Genomic DNA, 15,287 nt, shown 5'->3' with positions numbered 1-15,287 from the left:
GGTAATTACAAAATATTGTATTATTTAATCATGCTTTTTGTAGTAAAGCTTTTTTAAAATATAAAACTTTGTGGTATAATTCTTCAGTTAATAACTGGGAGTTTTTACATATATTTTTTACCTTAACAGCCTCTATGCAGGTCATAACAAAACTAATCCACTATAGCACAGGAGTGAAAGCTACATAAGCTTATTTACAAAATTGAGACAAGCTATTTGTTCCTTTACAGTCAGCAGGCCCAATGAGAGAAACCAATTTTCAGGGGTTCTTGTAGCACATAGGTAAGTCCTAACTTCTGAGCTAGGAGGCCTGAACTCAAGTCACAGCTGCTTCAGAGTTGTGTGATAACATCTCGGAATAATTTGGTTAGAAAAAGTCTAGAATCTAATTTTAGGTTCTCTATCTAGCCAGGATGTGGAGGTGCTGGTGTTGGACTGGGTTAAAAGTTAAAAAACACACAACACCAGGTTTTAGTCCAACAGGTTTATTTGGAATTACCTACTGTTGTGTGATTTTTACCTTACCAGGAACACTTCTAAGATAAATATTGGGGAGGATCAGTACTATGGAGAGGTGGTAATATAGTGACAATGTAATCCAGAACCCAGGCTAATGTTATGAGAACATAACAGATAGTGAAATTTGGATTTAATGAAAATTTGGAATACAGTGGAAACTCAATTATCCGAATACTAATTATCTGAAAATTGGATTATCTGAAGGAGATCTCGAGGTCCTGATGGAAACATTACTGCAATTCCCCACTCTTCCCCAGATAATCTCTCCAACATTGTTCTGTAGAAAGCAAAGGTGGAACCTGCCAAAAAGTTGCAATAAAAGGTGTGTGTATGTGTGTATGTGTTCTCTGTTTGGAGACTTACCCCACAAAGGAAACTGCAGCATCAGCAGTCTTGTTGTGGGTGTCCAGTCCAGCTGCCCCGGAGAGTGGGTGGGCATGTATGAGGGAGGGGGGTGGTGTTGGATGGGGTTGGGGAGTGTTGCACGGGGTTGGGAACAGGGGCTGGTGTTGGACGGGGTTGGGAACGGGGGTCGGTGTTGGATGGGGTTGGGGGGCAGAGGGAGGGGCAGTGTTGGACTGGGTTGAGGGGCGTGTAGCATGGGAGCGGGGGGCGGCGTTGCATTGGTATGTGGGGACGGGGAATAGTGTTGAACGGGGTTGTCAGGCAGGGCTCATGCACTCTGTGCTGCTGCTAGTCTCCTGAACAGGGAGCAGACTTTAAAAGCTCTGAGCTCCAGATGAAAGGCATTTGATCAATTAACCGATTATCTGAATGAAATAGTGCCCATCCATCAAGTTCGGATCATTGAGGTTCCCCTGTAAATAGCTAGTCCAATTGCTACCGTGTAACCACTGTCAATTACTGTAAAAGTCAATCTGGTTCATTAATGTCCTTCAATTCCTTCCTTGGGAAGGAATTCCAACATTGGTTTGGCCTACAAGTGACTCCAGAGCCACAACAGTGTGACTGACTTACAATTGACCTCTGGGCAATTAGAGATGAGCAACAAATGTAAGTCTAGTGATGCCTTCATCCTGGGAGCAAAACAAAAGTGCTTTAATTATGAATTTATCTTCTTCTGTTTCCTGGTTTTTAAATCAAAAAGGTTTCCGGTCTTACCTTTATTTGACAGCTACTGAGAAATCATCAGCTTCATGTAACAGGGACTGCATTCTACAGGAATCTTCAACTGGTTCTAAGCCATTAATTAATCTTTTCAAGTGGTCTTTTGTCTGGTTTGAAATGGATTGTACAACTGGGATCAATGCTGAATAGATTAGGTGACAAAATTATGATTTACACTCCATGGAGGGTAGAAATACAAATTCTTATCTAAACATATATGCATAGGAGCATTCTATTTACAAAACATAGTGACACAATTGTTTTTATTACTCAGCCAGGGAATGCAATTAGATTCCTGCATACATAAATTATAATGCACATTTCTGACAGGTTGCCTCGCAAACATCAATTTATAGTCTTGCAGTTATCAGGAAGCTTCAAAATCTTGAGTGTTTTCTGGAGAACAGGTTAATGACTAAGCAATTTTCTACAACCCATGGAAGGTTATACAAATATGGTGCATTCAAGCTAACTGTCTAGAATTTCTCGAGTTAATTTGTTGATATGCTACATAGCAATTCAATGAAACAGAGTGGTACAAAGCGAACAGGGAACCTCTGACATGGTGTGATGTGATTATCGAGCTCACTGAGTTAAAAATAGATGGTACAGACATATTATTCAGACAGTGTCATACCATCTTCAGTGGACAGACAGGACAGAAATAGGTTTTTGAGCATTTCATGTTCATCTTGCTAGAGTTCTGAGTAGTATTCTTATTTTAAGATGCTACTGATGTTAATGCAGAGGAATTACTGTTTACAGTTCTAATAGTTGATGTATTCAAATGGCAACTCTGTACTTGCTGTTTGAGGCACTAACTCATTTAAAATAAATTAGTTTATGTTAAAGCCGTAGCTAGTGGAACTTCAGACAGTTTAATGCTAAGTCTCTGTAATTGATACATAAGAACATAAGAAGTAAGAGCAGCAGGCCATTCAGCCCTTCAATGCTCCCATACAATTCAGTTGAGGCCAAATGTGTGCTCTGAAACAACTTAAAATATCTTCAGTGAATTGCATGATTTTATGGAGGAGGTGTCAAAATAATTATTCCAATCAGTTTTAAATCTTTATTGTAAATCAGAATAAGAAAAATATTTATCACCTGTGAGATGAAGAACTACATTTACACTATGCCATTTTAAGTTATACCCGAACACTATGAATGAACAGCCACTTTTATATCCCTCCTGATATTCCTGTCCATAGCACCACCACCAGGATTAAGTTCACCCCATTATTTCTGACCTATTTTGTGTCTGTGAATGAAAATCCATTGAATATCTTCTATCAGCTTCAAGGAAGAGGCTGGTGGATGAAAAACAATTTTATTTATATTTAGCTGTGGGTTTGCAGGCAGAGAAGTACAACTGTTGAAGTAGCATGCAGAACTTTCCTGTTCTTGTGTTCAGTGGTTTTCTCATTTTGCATTAAAGTTATTCTAGAAAGAAAAAGAATGGACTACAATGCAGAAGTACATATGAAGAAGCAACTTGCAGATGCAGCAAGATTCACCGGCTTAAGCAGAGGCTTTGATCCATTAGCAATTCCCCTGTCTTGGCATCAACGCCAGGGACATGGTAAGTGCTTATTTAATGATAACAAAGAATGGGAATCAGCAGTGCATTTTGTGACCTTTACATTGAAGGCTTATTGTTTCTGATCAGTGTGCTTGTGGCTTGAGCCAAATGCAAATGAAAGAACACAAGTTTTGAAAGCATATCCAGGTACACAATTGTTTTTATTACTCAGAGGACGTGGGCATCACTGGCAAAGACAGTATTTATGTTCCATACTCAGTACTGTGGAGAAACTTCTTCTTGAACTGCAGTGGTCAGTGTGATGAAGTTATTCCCACAGAGCTGTTAGATAGGGAGTTCAAGGATTTTGACCATGCAATGAGAATGCAATAGTGATTTACTCCAAAGTCAGAATGTTGGGTGATCAGGGAATTAACTTGCAAATGGTTGTGTTCCTATTGGTCTCCTGGCTTTGTCCTTGTGAATGCAAGCTTTGAAGTTGCTGTCAAGAAATCTTAATGAACTGCTGCTGTGATTTTTCTAGATGGTCCATGCTTTAGCCCATAGTTCACCACTAATGGAGGGAATTGATGATTAAGATAAAGGATAAAATGCCAAATAAGTGGTCTGCTTTGTCTTCGATGGTGGCAATCTTCATGAGTTTTGTTGGAGCTGCACTCGCAATTCACATAATAAGATGAAAAAGCTGAATTTTAAACAATGTAACACCATCAGGTGTCTTCATGATCATAAACCAACCACAATTAACTTCATTTGATTTTCGAAAGTGGCTTTTATAGTATGATAACTACATTGTAATCATTAAGTTGCTGTTTTAAATGTACTCAGTTTCAAGAGAAAATATTTGATTGAATCTCAGGCCAGCTGCTAAAAGCAAGGCAATGAGAGCAGATAAACTCCCTCTTAGTGCAACTGCCATCAATATAAATTAGTGGCAGAAAAACAAATGACAGTATTCTGACAAATAGTAATCATGTATAATGTTAAAATTCAATCTAATACTTTTCCTCTTCTTTTAAGTTATTGTAACTTGATTTCATTTATTGGAGACCTCTATGCTATTCCAGTAGGTTCCTGCACTTAAATGTTCAGTTTTGATACTGAACAGTGCTCAAATATGGTACATCATAAAACTTAAAAACAACCAACGTTGCTCATATTTTGCTATTTTATTGCACAATATTGATTAAAAAATTCAGTTACAGGTGTCTTGGTAAAGATGAGATACTGTGATTTTGAAAACCATTTATGTTGAACAGTTCTATCCCTTTTGATCTAGCATAATGTACCTTATTTTCTGATATAAACACCGTGGCAATGCTTGATAATGTGAATTATGTTGTGTATTCTGAATTTTTGCAAAGCTCTGGTGAAGCCATATTATCAAATATGGATCTGGTCATCAGATTTTGGTGCTTGGAGGGGTATGGAGGAAATTTACCAGCATAGTTCTGGTAATGAGGGCACTGAGCTACAAAGATAGTGTAAGAAGCTGAGATTCTTCTCTTTATAGCAAAGCAGGTTGAAAGTAGATGTGAGAGGTATATAAGGGTTCAGATAAGGTTGGCAAAACAAAATATTCCTATTAGCTGGTGTTGGAAGGAGTCCAGATTTAGATTTTGGGGAAGAGATGCAGGGGAATGTGAGGAAGAGCTTTTTTTACTGCAGCACGTGGTAAGGACCTGGAACTGCTTCATAAATAAATTTCTGCTGCTAACATTGAAATAATTGCAATTATTTTACAGATTTCCTCTTTTCATACTTTCTTCATACCCTTTGGTTACATTTTATTATTTTCCTGCATTTCCACTTCACTGTTCATTTATGTACACTTTTTGCTTCACTTGAAGCTCCCTCATATTTATTTATTAGCCAACAACACTTAAGCGCAATGGACTGAAATATGAGTCAAGATTAGAGTAGTGCTGGAAAAGCAAACCAGGTCAGGCAGCCTCTGAGGAGCAGGATAATCAACGTTTCGGGCAAAAGCCCTTCATCAGGAATTAAATATGAGATTGCACCTATTGTTGAGGTTCATATTTCTATATTTTAATAACTCTAATCAGAGATAACATTATATCGTGAGGCATACAGAACACATAGGTACAAAAAGCGGAAGGTATTACATTATTTAATAAATATTCTTAAACCAATGATATTTATAGGTTCTGCAGTATAATGCATGGCTGATATATTGTGAAGCCTATTGTTCTCTGATCAGTTAAACTATTTTGCTGTAATAAGGATGAATAAGGAAATCAACTATTAGACGATATTTTATGCATTTTTTTTGTGAAACTTATAATTAATGAAAATGATCACTCAAATGTAGATGAATGTTTTGCTGGTTCTCTTGTGCTTTGTTTAGCTGCAATAGGAATACCCTACTCTGTAAAGGTAAAGTCAACTCAGTCCTCATGGGTCATAGGGTTGTCTCTCATTAGGAAGAGGCAACTGATGGTGGTTTAACCTGAGGATCAATACACCTCAGGTTAGGGGAGAGATTGAGAACTAGTGTATTTCATAGTAACTTTATCCGGTGTGGGAATTGAACCCATGCTATCGTCATCAATCTGCATTGCAAATTAGCTAAGACAATAACCGATGAAAGATATAGGCATGTGATAACTTTTTTTAAGGGCAAGCTTTTATTCAGCAATTTTATTAAGTGAAATGACTTAATATACTTTGCTATGGACCATTACTACTAGTTAAGTCAGGAAATGAGAGCAGAGGTGAGAAAGAGCAATGAAAGCAACTTATAAAGTGTGAAAATGATCGACTACTAATTTAAGCAGTACCTTAAATTAGATAAAAACAAAATTAACGTAAAAGACGTTGGCTGGATACATTCCATTAAGTGGAGTGGCCTTTAACTGTGATTGTGAAAGCCTCTTTAGTAACTGTGAACTATTGTATGAGATGGGTGAATAAAATCATTGCCTGTTACAGATTAGACAATTAAAATAAAATAAGTCGTAATTTTTGTTTACATCTCCACGGTCGCCAAAGATTTGTCTTTTCTCTCTAAAGCTCTCAGAAAATGGAAGTGTAAAACTCACTGTTGAAGTGAAATGAAGGGCCATATATCTTGTCTTAGTGACAGTTCTTTTGTTAAGTGTAAAAGGATAGATACAGGTTTCGTTTTTTGTACAGTTATTTTTCCAATGTATATGTTGTTTCCTGGATCCCTTTCTGACAGGATCCAAGTTTGTTTCTGGTTTTATTTAAAGGAAAAACCAGTCAAGAAAAACTTGGAAATTAACATACTGGCTGGCTATACTAGAGCACCATTTTGAGGTATGCAAAACCAGTATTCATAATTCACAGGTTGTACTGGTTTCTCCTTATTGTTCCCTACTAATGTGTTGTCACCCATATTGTACAAACAGTCTTTCTGATGTTCTTCTGGCTTTCTGGGGAGGAACCTTCCATTCTGGGCTCAAGAGGAGTCTTACCATTTTCATCCCACATTGTGATCATGACTAGACCTTGAAAAGTACTTCAATAGTTTTAAGATGCTTTGAGATACCCTGAAATTGTGTGAGAATCACTCAATAAATGTAAGTATGTAATCAATCAAAGAACTGCGGATGCTGTAAATCTGAAAGAAAAATAGAAATTGCTGGAGAAACTCAGCAGGTCTGGCAGCAGAATCACTGGGCCTCAAACATTAACTTTGCTTTCTCTCCACAGATGCTGCCACGCTTGCTCGGTTTCTTCAGCAATTTCTGTTTTTCTTTCAGATTAATAAAAGTCTGCATTCCTCTCTCTTTTTAATTCATCTGTTTGCCCCCTCTGCCCACACTGCTAGATTCACGCTGCCTTTACTAAAGAAAAAGAGCATATGCAAATAACATCTTGAGAACAAACTAGAAAGCAAGCAGAAAATTGGACAGGTTAAAGGGCAAAATGGATAAATCCTACCATCTGGCAGATGATGCAACCGTGACAATGGGATATTAATGACATCACAGAGGAGTATGTAGGACCCTTTTTCAAACTGCATCAAGCTCCAGTGTAGAGTAAATTTCCCATGACAAAAAGGGAAGTGTAGTCAAAAAAAAAGAATCCCACAACCTCTTTCATGGAACCAAACCTGAAGTATAAGTTCAGTCAGAGGTTGGTGAAATGAACCAGACTGGATGATTTATCTAATTTTAAAAGGGTGTGTGGTTCTGTGGTGTTGCTGGTGATAAGTCAGAGGGTATGCTATTTTATGAAGACAGGAAGCTTACACCATGAGATCATGCAATGTTTTATGTAATCTTAAATTTCCTGTGACGCAACTCCGATTCCATAAAAGATGGAGTGAGTTGCTCTGACACAAACTGTGGCAGGACTCCCCATCCATATCTGTGCCTTGGCTCGGATCTCACCCCAAATTCCAGGAATGAGGTTAATTGAATGGGGAGATGGTTGCACTGGAGAATTCTTGTTGCAATTTTTACATTGGTTGAAATGTTGAAAGGAAAAAAAAGTATTGATCATTCCTCGTATGGATTTATGTTGTTCTTTTCATGGTAATTGACCATTCTAAGTTAGGTTATAAACCATGGAGTCTACCTAACTTAAATGATTAAGGTGCCTGCAAGAATTGTTCTCCAGTCACAATATTTCAGTGATCAAAGTAAGGGCAGAATCAAATACCATCTCTATAATGGTTGAAATATAAATATGTAAGTTAGCTTGCTGAACTGGAAGGTTTGTTTTCAGATGTTTCATCACCATGATTAGGTAACATCAATGAGAGTCTCCGGTGAAGCACTGCCTCTCTATTTATAGATCTTGATTTCTTAAGATGGGTGATGTCATTTCCAGTTATTTCTTTCAAGGGAAGGTTGGTAGGATCTAAATTGATTCGTTTATTGACAGAGTACTGGTTAGAATGCCTTTAAAAGTTCTCATGAGTATCTTTGTTTCGCCTGTCCTAGGATGTGTGTGTCATCCTAGTCAAAATGGTGTCCTTCTTTGTCTGTATCTAAAGAAACTAGTGATAGTATGTCATGTCTTTTGGTGACCAGGTGGAGTTCATGCCAAGGCGGTAATATTTCTGCTTATATAAGGGAGAACTCCCAACATTTCACCTCTGCCAGCAATAGCTCACTTTAAAAAAAAACCTAAAATGCTACCTAACATAACTGTAGGTTTTGCATTATCACAGGATTTGGGACTCAAAATTAATTAATAAACAGGTCCTGGGCCTACACTTGCCAACAGCAGTACAGTTCTAATGATTTCTCCACAGACATCTGCTCCGTGTTGGCTGCCTGCAAGTCTGTCATCAGATTAAGAAAGATAATATATATAACTCATATATTAGGTGCTCCTGATGTTACCTACTCAATCAGAAGAGTTGGAAGGAATCTGGAAGGAACCTCAAAATGAAGGAACCCAAGTAAAAGTATAAATTAAAAGTCCAGGTGCCTGAGTGGGCAAAGACAGTTGGATGATTTGGTGGAGTCCCCTAGGACTGCCTTTCGAAATGTTGCCTTTCAGTAGAGCATGGAGCCTCCAGCAAGAGTCTGCCCTCTAGCTTTAACAGATGCATTTTTTTGCTCACTGTTCTCATTTTTTTGCTCAGTCGCCAACATTTCTCATTGTGGTGACTAATACACCCTGTTGATTTCTTTTGCACTGTTTCTTTTTCACTTCCCCTGCAACACTCTCTCTCTACTATTTTCTTTCTCTTTCACATACCTAGCTGCTTTGTACAATTGCTTTTCTAGTTGGGCAATCCAATATCATTCTAATTAGTTTGTTTAAAAACTGTCTCTTCCCTCTGCTGAGTTAATTAATATCAATGAAGCCTTAAATGAGCTACCTTTCTTATTTAGAGCCTAGTGTTCCTCACCTATTTGTTCCATAGACCCAACTACTGATGGGGCCTGTTTAATGTTTGTTTACTTTGGTTACAGCCAACCTAGTCCTCTGTTTAATTAATACTGGGTATTTGCAGACACTTTTGGTGTTCTTGTGGTTTAATCGAACAGCTTGCCTGTTTGAGCAGGTAGGATGCAACTTAATTTTTAAAAGGTGTAATGTTGCACATTGAGAACTCTAGCTGCTAGCCTGGCCTTGCTCACAAAACTGACTTCCTATGAATGAATAAAAAAGTGCAACCAATTGTATCCTAAAATAGTGAGAAAACCCTCAACCAAATTGTAAACATGATCTGTTTTTCTGGGTCAAGCTGTACTAAACATGCAAGGTGAGCTACCAGCAGGATCGCAGCCATACAGAGGGAGCCTGTCACTGCCACGTAATAGAATATAGTGATATTGGAGTGAGTTATGAGTTAGATGGAGGCTAGATCGCTGCTCAATGGGAAATAATGCCCTTAACCGTTTATTTACCATTTTTATTAAAATAGGTTTTGCAATGGTTATCCCATATTTTATTTGTGGTGATGCAGTGCAGTTTGCAATATTTTTGAGAGTGATTGGTTCTTGCTAATTGCCATTGTAGAGGAGGTAACATTTTTTTAAAAATGAGATTATTCTGTTTCTTAATTGCTTCATAGTGCTATATCTCCCAACAGCTTTGCTCATTTATGTGCGTATTTATAAACAATACATTTAAGCCATTTTTCATTTTAAAGAAAAATATACATCAACAGGATCTGGTGTCCATTTGTGACTCTGTGTAAGACAAATTGAGCTTGTATATACATAAATGGACTTCCTACTCATTTTCTCAGATTGGAGATAAACCGTAAAACCATAAGACATAGGAGCAGAATTAGGTAATTTGGCCCATTAAGTCTGCTCTGCTATTCAATCATGACTCATGTTTCTCAACTCCATTCCTTGCCTTCTCTCCATAACTCTTGACCCCCTTCCTAATCACGAGCCTATCTATTGTTGTCTTAAATACATTCAATGACTTGGCCTCTACAGCCCTCTGTAGCACAGATTAACCACCCTCTAGTTGAAGAAACTCTTGCATATTCCAGTTCAAAAGAGTCGTCCTTTCACTCTGAGGCCCAGCCCTTGGGCTCTAGTCTCTCTTACTAGTGGAAACACTTTCTCCACTTCCACTCTCCAGGTCTCTCATTATTTTGTAAATTTCAATCAAATCTTCCCTCATTTTTCTAAACGGCATCAAATATAGGCCTAGAATCTTCAACCATTCCTCATATGACATGCCCTTCATCCCCAGAATCATTCCTGGATGCTTCCTCTGGCCCGCCTCACAGCCAGCACATCCTTCATTAGATATGAGCCCAAAACTGCTCACGATATTCCATATGTCATCTAACAAGTTCCTAGTGCAGCCTTAGCAGTACATTTCTGCTCTTGTATTCTAGCCCCTTTGCATTTGCCTGCTAATGCTAACTGAACCTATGTGGTAACCTTAAGAAAATCCTGGATTAGGATTCCCAAGTCCCTTTGTGCTTCTGATTCCCAAAGTTGTCCCCATTTAGAAAACCGTCTACATCAAAGTGTAGTAAAGTGTGTAACCTCACACTTTGCCATGTTGTTTCCTATCTGCCACTTATTAGCCCAGTCTGCTTGTGTCCAGGTCTGTCTGCAGCCTCTCCACTTCCTCAACATTACTTGTTGCTTCTGGCCCCAACATTGTCCCCCGTAGAACTCCACAAGTCGCCAGCTGCCATCCTGAAAGAGACCACTTTATCTCCACTCTCTGCTTTCTGCCAGTCAGTCAATCCTCTCTCTGTGCCAGTACCTTGCCTGTAATACCGTGGGCTCTTATTTAGCAGCATTCTGCCTCCCTCTCTTCTAAAACAGAGGTATCATGTGAACCATTTGCCAGTCTTCTGGGATCTTTCCAGATTCCAGTGATGCCTGAAGAATCACCAACACTACCTCTACAATCTCCTCAACTATCTCTTTCAAAACTCTGAGGTGTATTCCATCTAGTCCAGATGATCTATCCACCTTCAGACCTTTCACTTTCCCTTGCACCTTCTCTTTAGTGATGGTCACTACACACACCTCTGCCCCTGACTCCCTTGAAGCTCTACAATGCTGCTACTGTCTTCCACTGTAAAAACTGGTGCAATATCCCTATTCGATTCCTCTGCCATTTCTTTGTTCCCTGTTGTAACTTTTCCAGCTTCATTGTCGAGTGCTCCTATATCTTTTCTTGCATTTCTCTTTTAGATATTAACAAATCACTTGCAATCTTCTTTCATATTACAAGCTAGCTTTACTCTCATATTTCATCTTGTACCCCTTTATTGCTTTTTTATTTATTTTGTTAGTTTTTAAAGGTTTCCCAATCCTCAGGCTTCCCACTAATCTTTTCCACATTGCATGCTTTCTCTTTTGTTTTTTTACTGTCCTTGACATTCCTCATTAACCATGGTTGCTCGTCCTCCCCTTAGTATGTTTCCTCTTCTTCCTTGGGATGAATTTCTGCCGTGCCTTCCGAATGATCCCCAGAAAGTCCTAGTACTGCTGCTCCACTGTTTCCCCGCTAGGCACACCTTCCAATCAACTCTAGCCAGCTCTTTCATCAGGTCGTTAAAGTTGCCTTTATCCAATTATAAATCTGTTACATCTGATTCCAACGTTTCCCTCTCAAGCTGCAGGATGAATTCTCTCATATTATGATCACTGCTCATCTTAAGTTTCCGAATCAAATTTGCCTCATTACACATCATCAAGTCCAAAATTGCCTGTTCCCTAGTGGACTCTATCATGAGCTGCTCCAAAAATCCATGTCATAGACATTCCATAAATTCCTTTTCTTGAATTCTGCTACAAACCTGATTTTCCCAGTGCACCTACATATTGAAGTTTCCCCATGATTATTGTAATAGAAATGACATTTAAGAAAAACACTATGCCCTGATCTTATTTTCTTCCTCGCATCCTGAGTTTGATGAGGAGGCCTTTACACAACTCCCATCAAGGTCTTTTTTTTGTGGTTCGTCAACTCTACCCATAGATATTCTACACCTTCCAACTCTATATCATTTATTGCTTTTGATTTAAGTTCATGCTAACAAGGCAGTCCCACCCCCATGCCCGTCTGCCTATCCTTTCAATGCAACATGTACCCTTGGATATTTAGTTCCCAGCCCTGATCTCCTTACAGCCATGTCTCTGTGATGCCCACAACATTGTACCCATCAATTGGAATCTGCCATATAAGCTCATTTACCTTGTTTCGTACAGTGTGTGCATTTAAGTACAACACCCTCAGTCCTGCATTGACTGCCCCTTTATCATAATTGTCCCCTCATCTGCTGTGCCTGAAGGTAGATTCCTGGCCCTTCCCATACAATCTGTCCTATTACTTGTTCTGGAAACTTTCTGGACAACTACCTGATGAAGGAGCAGTGTTTTGAAAACTAGTGCTTCCAAATAAACCTGTTGGACTATAACCTGGTGATTTTTAACTTTATATAGATATGATCTGGTAAACACAAATTCAAAACAAAAAATCTGGAGATCATATTTAATTTGGAACTCCTAAATGTAGGTTTGAGATATAAAGCTGAGACTGACTTTGTAAAACAAACTCTAGGTCATTATTATTTGTTGTACATGATTCATATTTAAACAATAAGTCATTGCCATTTCAATGAAAACTCAAGTAATGATGGGCACATGAATGTGATAGATGAATCCATTGCGATGGGCAATCCAGTAATTTTATTAGCATGATAATTCATTGTCACATTCTGCGAACAGAAATCTTAAAAAAAAAATGCCAAGACTGGGGAAATTGTAATGTTGTTAAAATTGATGACAATATACAGTAGATGGAAAAAAGTAAAGACTTGATTTAATTTTATATATTTGATATTAGTTGCTGAGTAAGTATTTATTTGTATAAGGTTTACCAGTTGAGGACTATGATTGTATTCTTTTAAAAATGCATATGCCAGATCTATGCAGTTAATACAAAATTCAAAGCTGGGGTTTTCCTTCCCTCTAATTAATCAAATGCTCTGATGCACTAAGAACAGGAGCAACTAAGTACGTGATGAATACATTTTTCTGCCATCTCAGTTGCCATAAGTTGAAGCAATTCCAAGAAGCTTAATGAGCCAGTTATATAATTTTATCGCCAGATGTAAATCTGTTGCCAGTGATAGGCAGTCATATTTAATTATGGACGTTTAGAGGATGCTCATTATTAGTCAAAATATGAGAGCAACTATCTCAAAAGTAATATTTTACACAGTATGAAAAGCATTTCATTAAGAATTTTCTATTTCTGAGATTTAACAGTAAGATTTTTTATGTGTTGAAAGGTGTTATTTTTCCCTTTTCATAATGCCAAATTTCAAAGTGTTGCATTCTTCTGAATTATTATAAATAATCAAAAAAATGTGCAGAGTCAGTTCTTTAAATTAATGGAACATGAATTTGATACTCCATTCATTCTCAAAGGTTTGACAGATAAATGTTAATCACTCATCAAAAGCTGGTTTCACAAGGTGTAGCTAAGGACTGTGGTAGTTCACGAAGGCAGCTCATAACCTTCTCCAGGCTAATTAGGGATGAGTAATAAATTCTGGTTTAACCAGTGCTGCCAGACCCATGAATGAATAACAAAAGGACATTATTCATATCTTCACTACTAATGTTTATTGAATACACTGTTGGGAACTTTACTTCCAATTCTGTTTTCCTTTTCTTAATGTTATTGAGATGGTTTCATTTATAACAATAAATAAGATTCTTAAAACATCCAATTATTCCTTCAAACTTAACAATACTTGAAGTAATAAGCGTTAATTTCTTCAACATCTCTCCGTGAGGTGAAAGCTCATTTCAGTAGTTTAATGTTATTGTGTGATGGCAAAAATATTCAAAATTTTTGGGAGTGTCTTTCACGTGCTTCTTCCAATTCCTTTTCTATTATTATTGTTCTCACACTGTTTTGGTCAAACACAGAGGACAGGAAGGCGTAAAGGGTATCATAAGCTTATAAATATTTAGTGTTTCCATAGTTTATCCTCCCACAATCCAAAGATGTGCAGTTTAGGTAAGTTGGCCATGTTAAATTGCCCACAGTATTCAGGGACGTGTAGGTTAGGTGCATTAGTCAGGGATAAATATAGGGTAGGGGAATGGGTCTGGGTGGGTTTCTCTTTGGAGTGTAAGTATGAACTTGTTGGGCCAAAGGGCTTGTTTCCACACTGTAGGGGTTCTATGATTTTATGGTTCTATAATATTAATTTTACACAAGAATATTTCAATGCTTTGGAGCAAGTCAGTCTAAAGCACAGCAGGTTAGGCAGCATCCAAGAACAGGAAATTCGACATTTCGGACCAGAGCCCTTCATCAGTTTCCTGATGAAGGGCTCTGACCCAAAACGTCAAATTTCCTGTTCCTTGGATGCTGCCTAACCTGCTGTGCTTTAACCAGCAACACATTTTCAGCTCTGATCTCCAGCATCTGCAGACCTCACTTTTTACAGCAAGTCAGTCTAACCTTTTCAGATACGTAGAGGGCAAATTTCAATTCCTCTCTCAGTTGGAAGGCTGGTGAGCAGATTTCAGAAAGATAAGGATTGCCTCAACAGAAAAGATGAATAATTCTAAAGGGATAAATTCACAATTTAAATGCATAAGTAATTAATACACATGACCAGTAAAATGTACAAACAGCAGAGCTAACTAATAAAACTTATTTTTTTGCCTTTTCAGTTAAGAAGCAGAGCTGGAAGGAAGGAGAGAAAGAGACAGATGAGACCTGATTACTCAGGAAGGGAGGTGTACAGGGGGCCAGTCGAAGGAGTTGGCTTTTAGTAACACTAGGAGAAAGTGAGGTCTGCAGATGCTGGAGATCAGAGCTTACAAATGTGTAAGCTCAGGAATCCTGAAGAAGGGCTTATGCCCGAAACGTCGATTCTCCTGCTCCTTTGATGCTGCCTGACCTGCTGAGCTTTTCCAGCAACACATTTTTAAGTTTTTAGTAACACTAAGCTTGCTTTCACTTCTGGTGAAAATCAATCCAAGCTAGCCTCACTGGAATTCCTCTGGAAGTGAGGATCAGAGTCCAGTCATTTTTCAGCCTGGCTTTTCCTTCTCTCCCAGCCTACTTTGGGCTTAGATTTTTGGGGCAGGAAGAGGAAGAGGGGGTGGTCAAAAAAAAAAGGTGTATATCTGGT

General features: G+C 38.2%; 1 protein-coding gene across 14 annotated transcripts in view; it reads left to right on the top strand.

The window, feature by feature from the left end:
• The window catches only part of LOC132815678 (histone deacetylase 9-like), a 766,519-nt gene that overhangs the window by 142,924 nt on the left and 608,308 nt on the right, over positions 1-15,287 (top strand). For 11 of the 14 annotated variants that reach the window (XM_060824722.1, XM_060824717.1, XM_060824716.1 and 8 more), the window contains one exon: positions 3,086-3,229. The exons of the other annotated variants lie outside the window; for them this stretch is intronic. In XM_060824722.1, the coding sequence (XP_060680705.1) occupies positions 3,086-3,229 (144 nt within the window). The remainder of the gene's footprint in view (positions 1-3,085; positions 3,230-15,287) is intronic. 14 annotated transcript variants of the gene reach the window in all.

The sequence above is a fragment of the Hemiscyllium ocellatum genome, chromosome 5 (assembly GCF_020745735.1).
Source record: "Hemiscyllium ocellatum isolate sHemOce1 chromosome 5, sHemOce1.pat.X.cur, whole genome shotgun sequence".
Lineage (NCBI taxonomy): Eukaryota > Metazoa > Chordata > Chondrichthyes > Orectolobiformes > Hemiscylliidae > Hemiscyllium > Hemiscyllium ocellatum.
The sequence above is the reverse complement of the archived record's forward strand: the minus strand, read 5'-3'. Positions and strand labels throughout refer to the sequence as shown.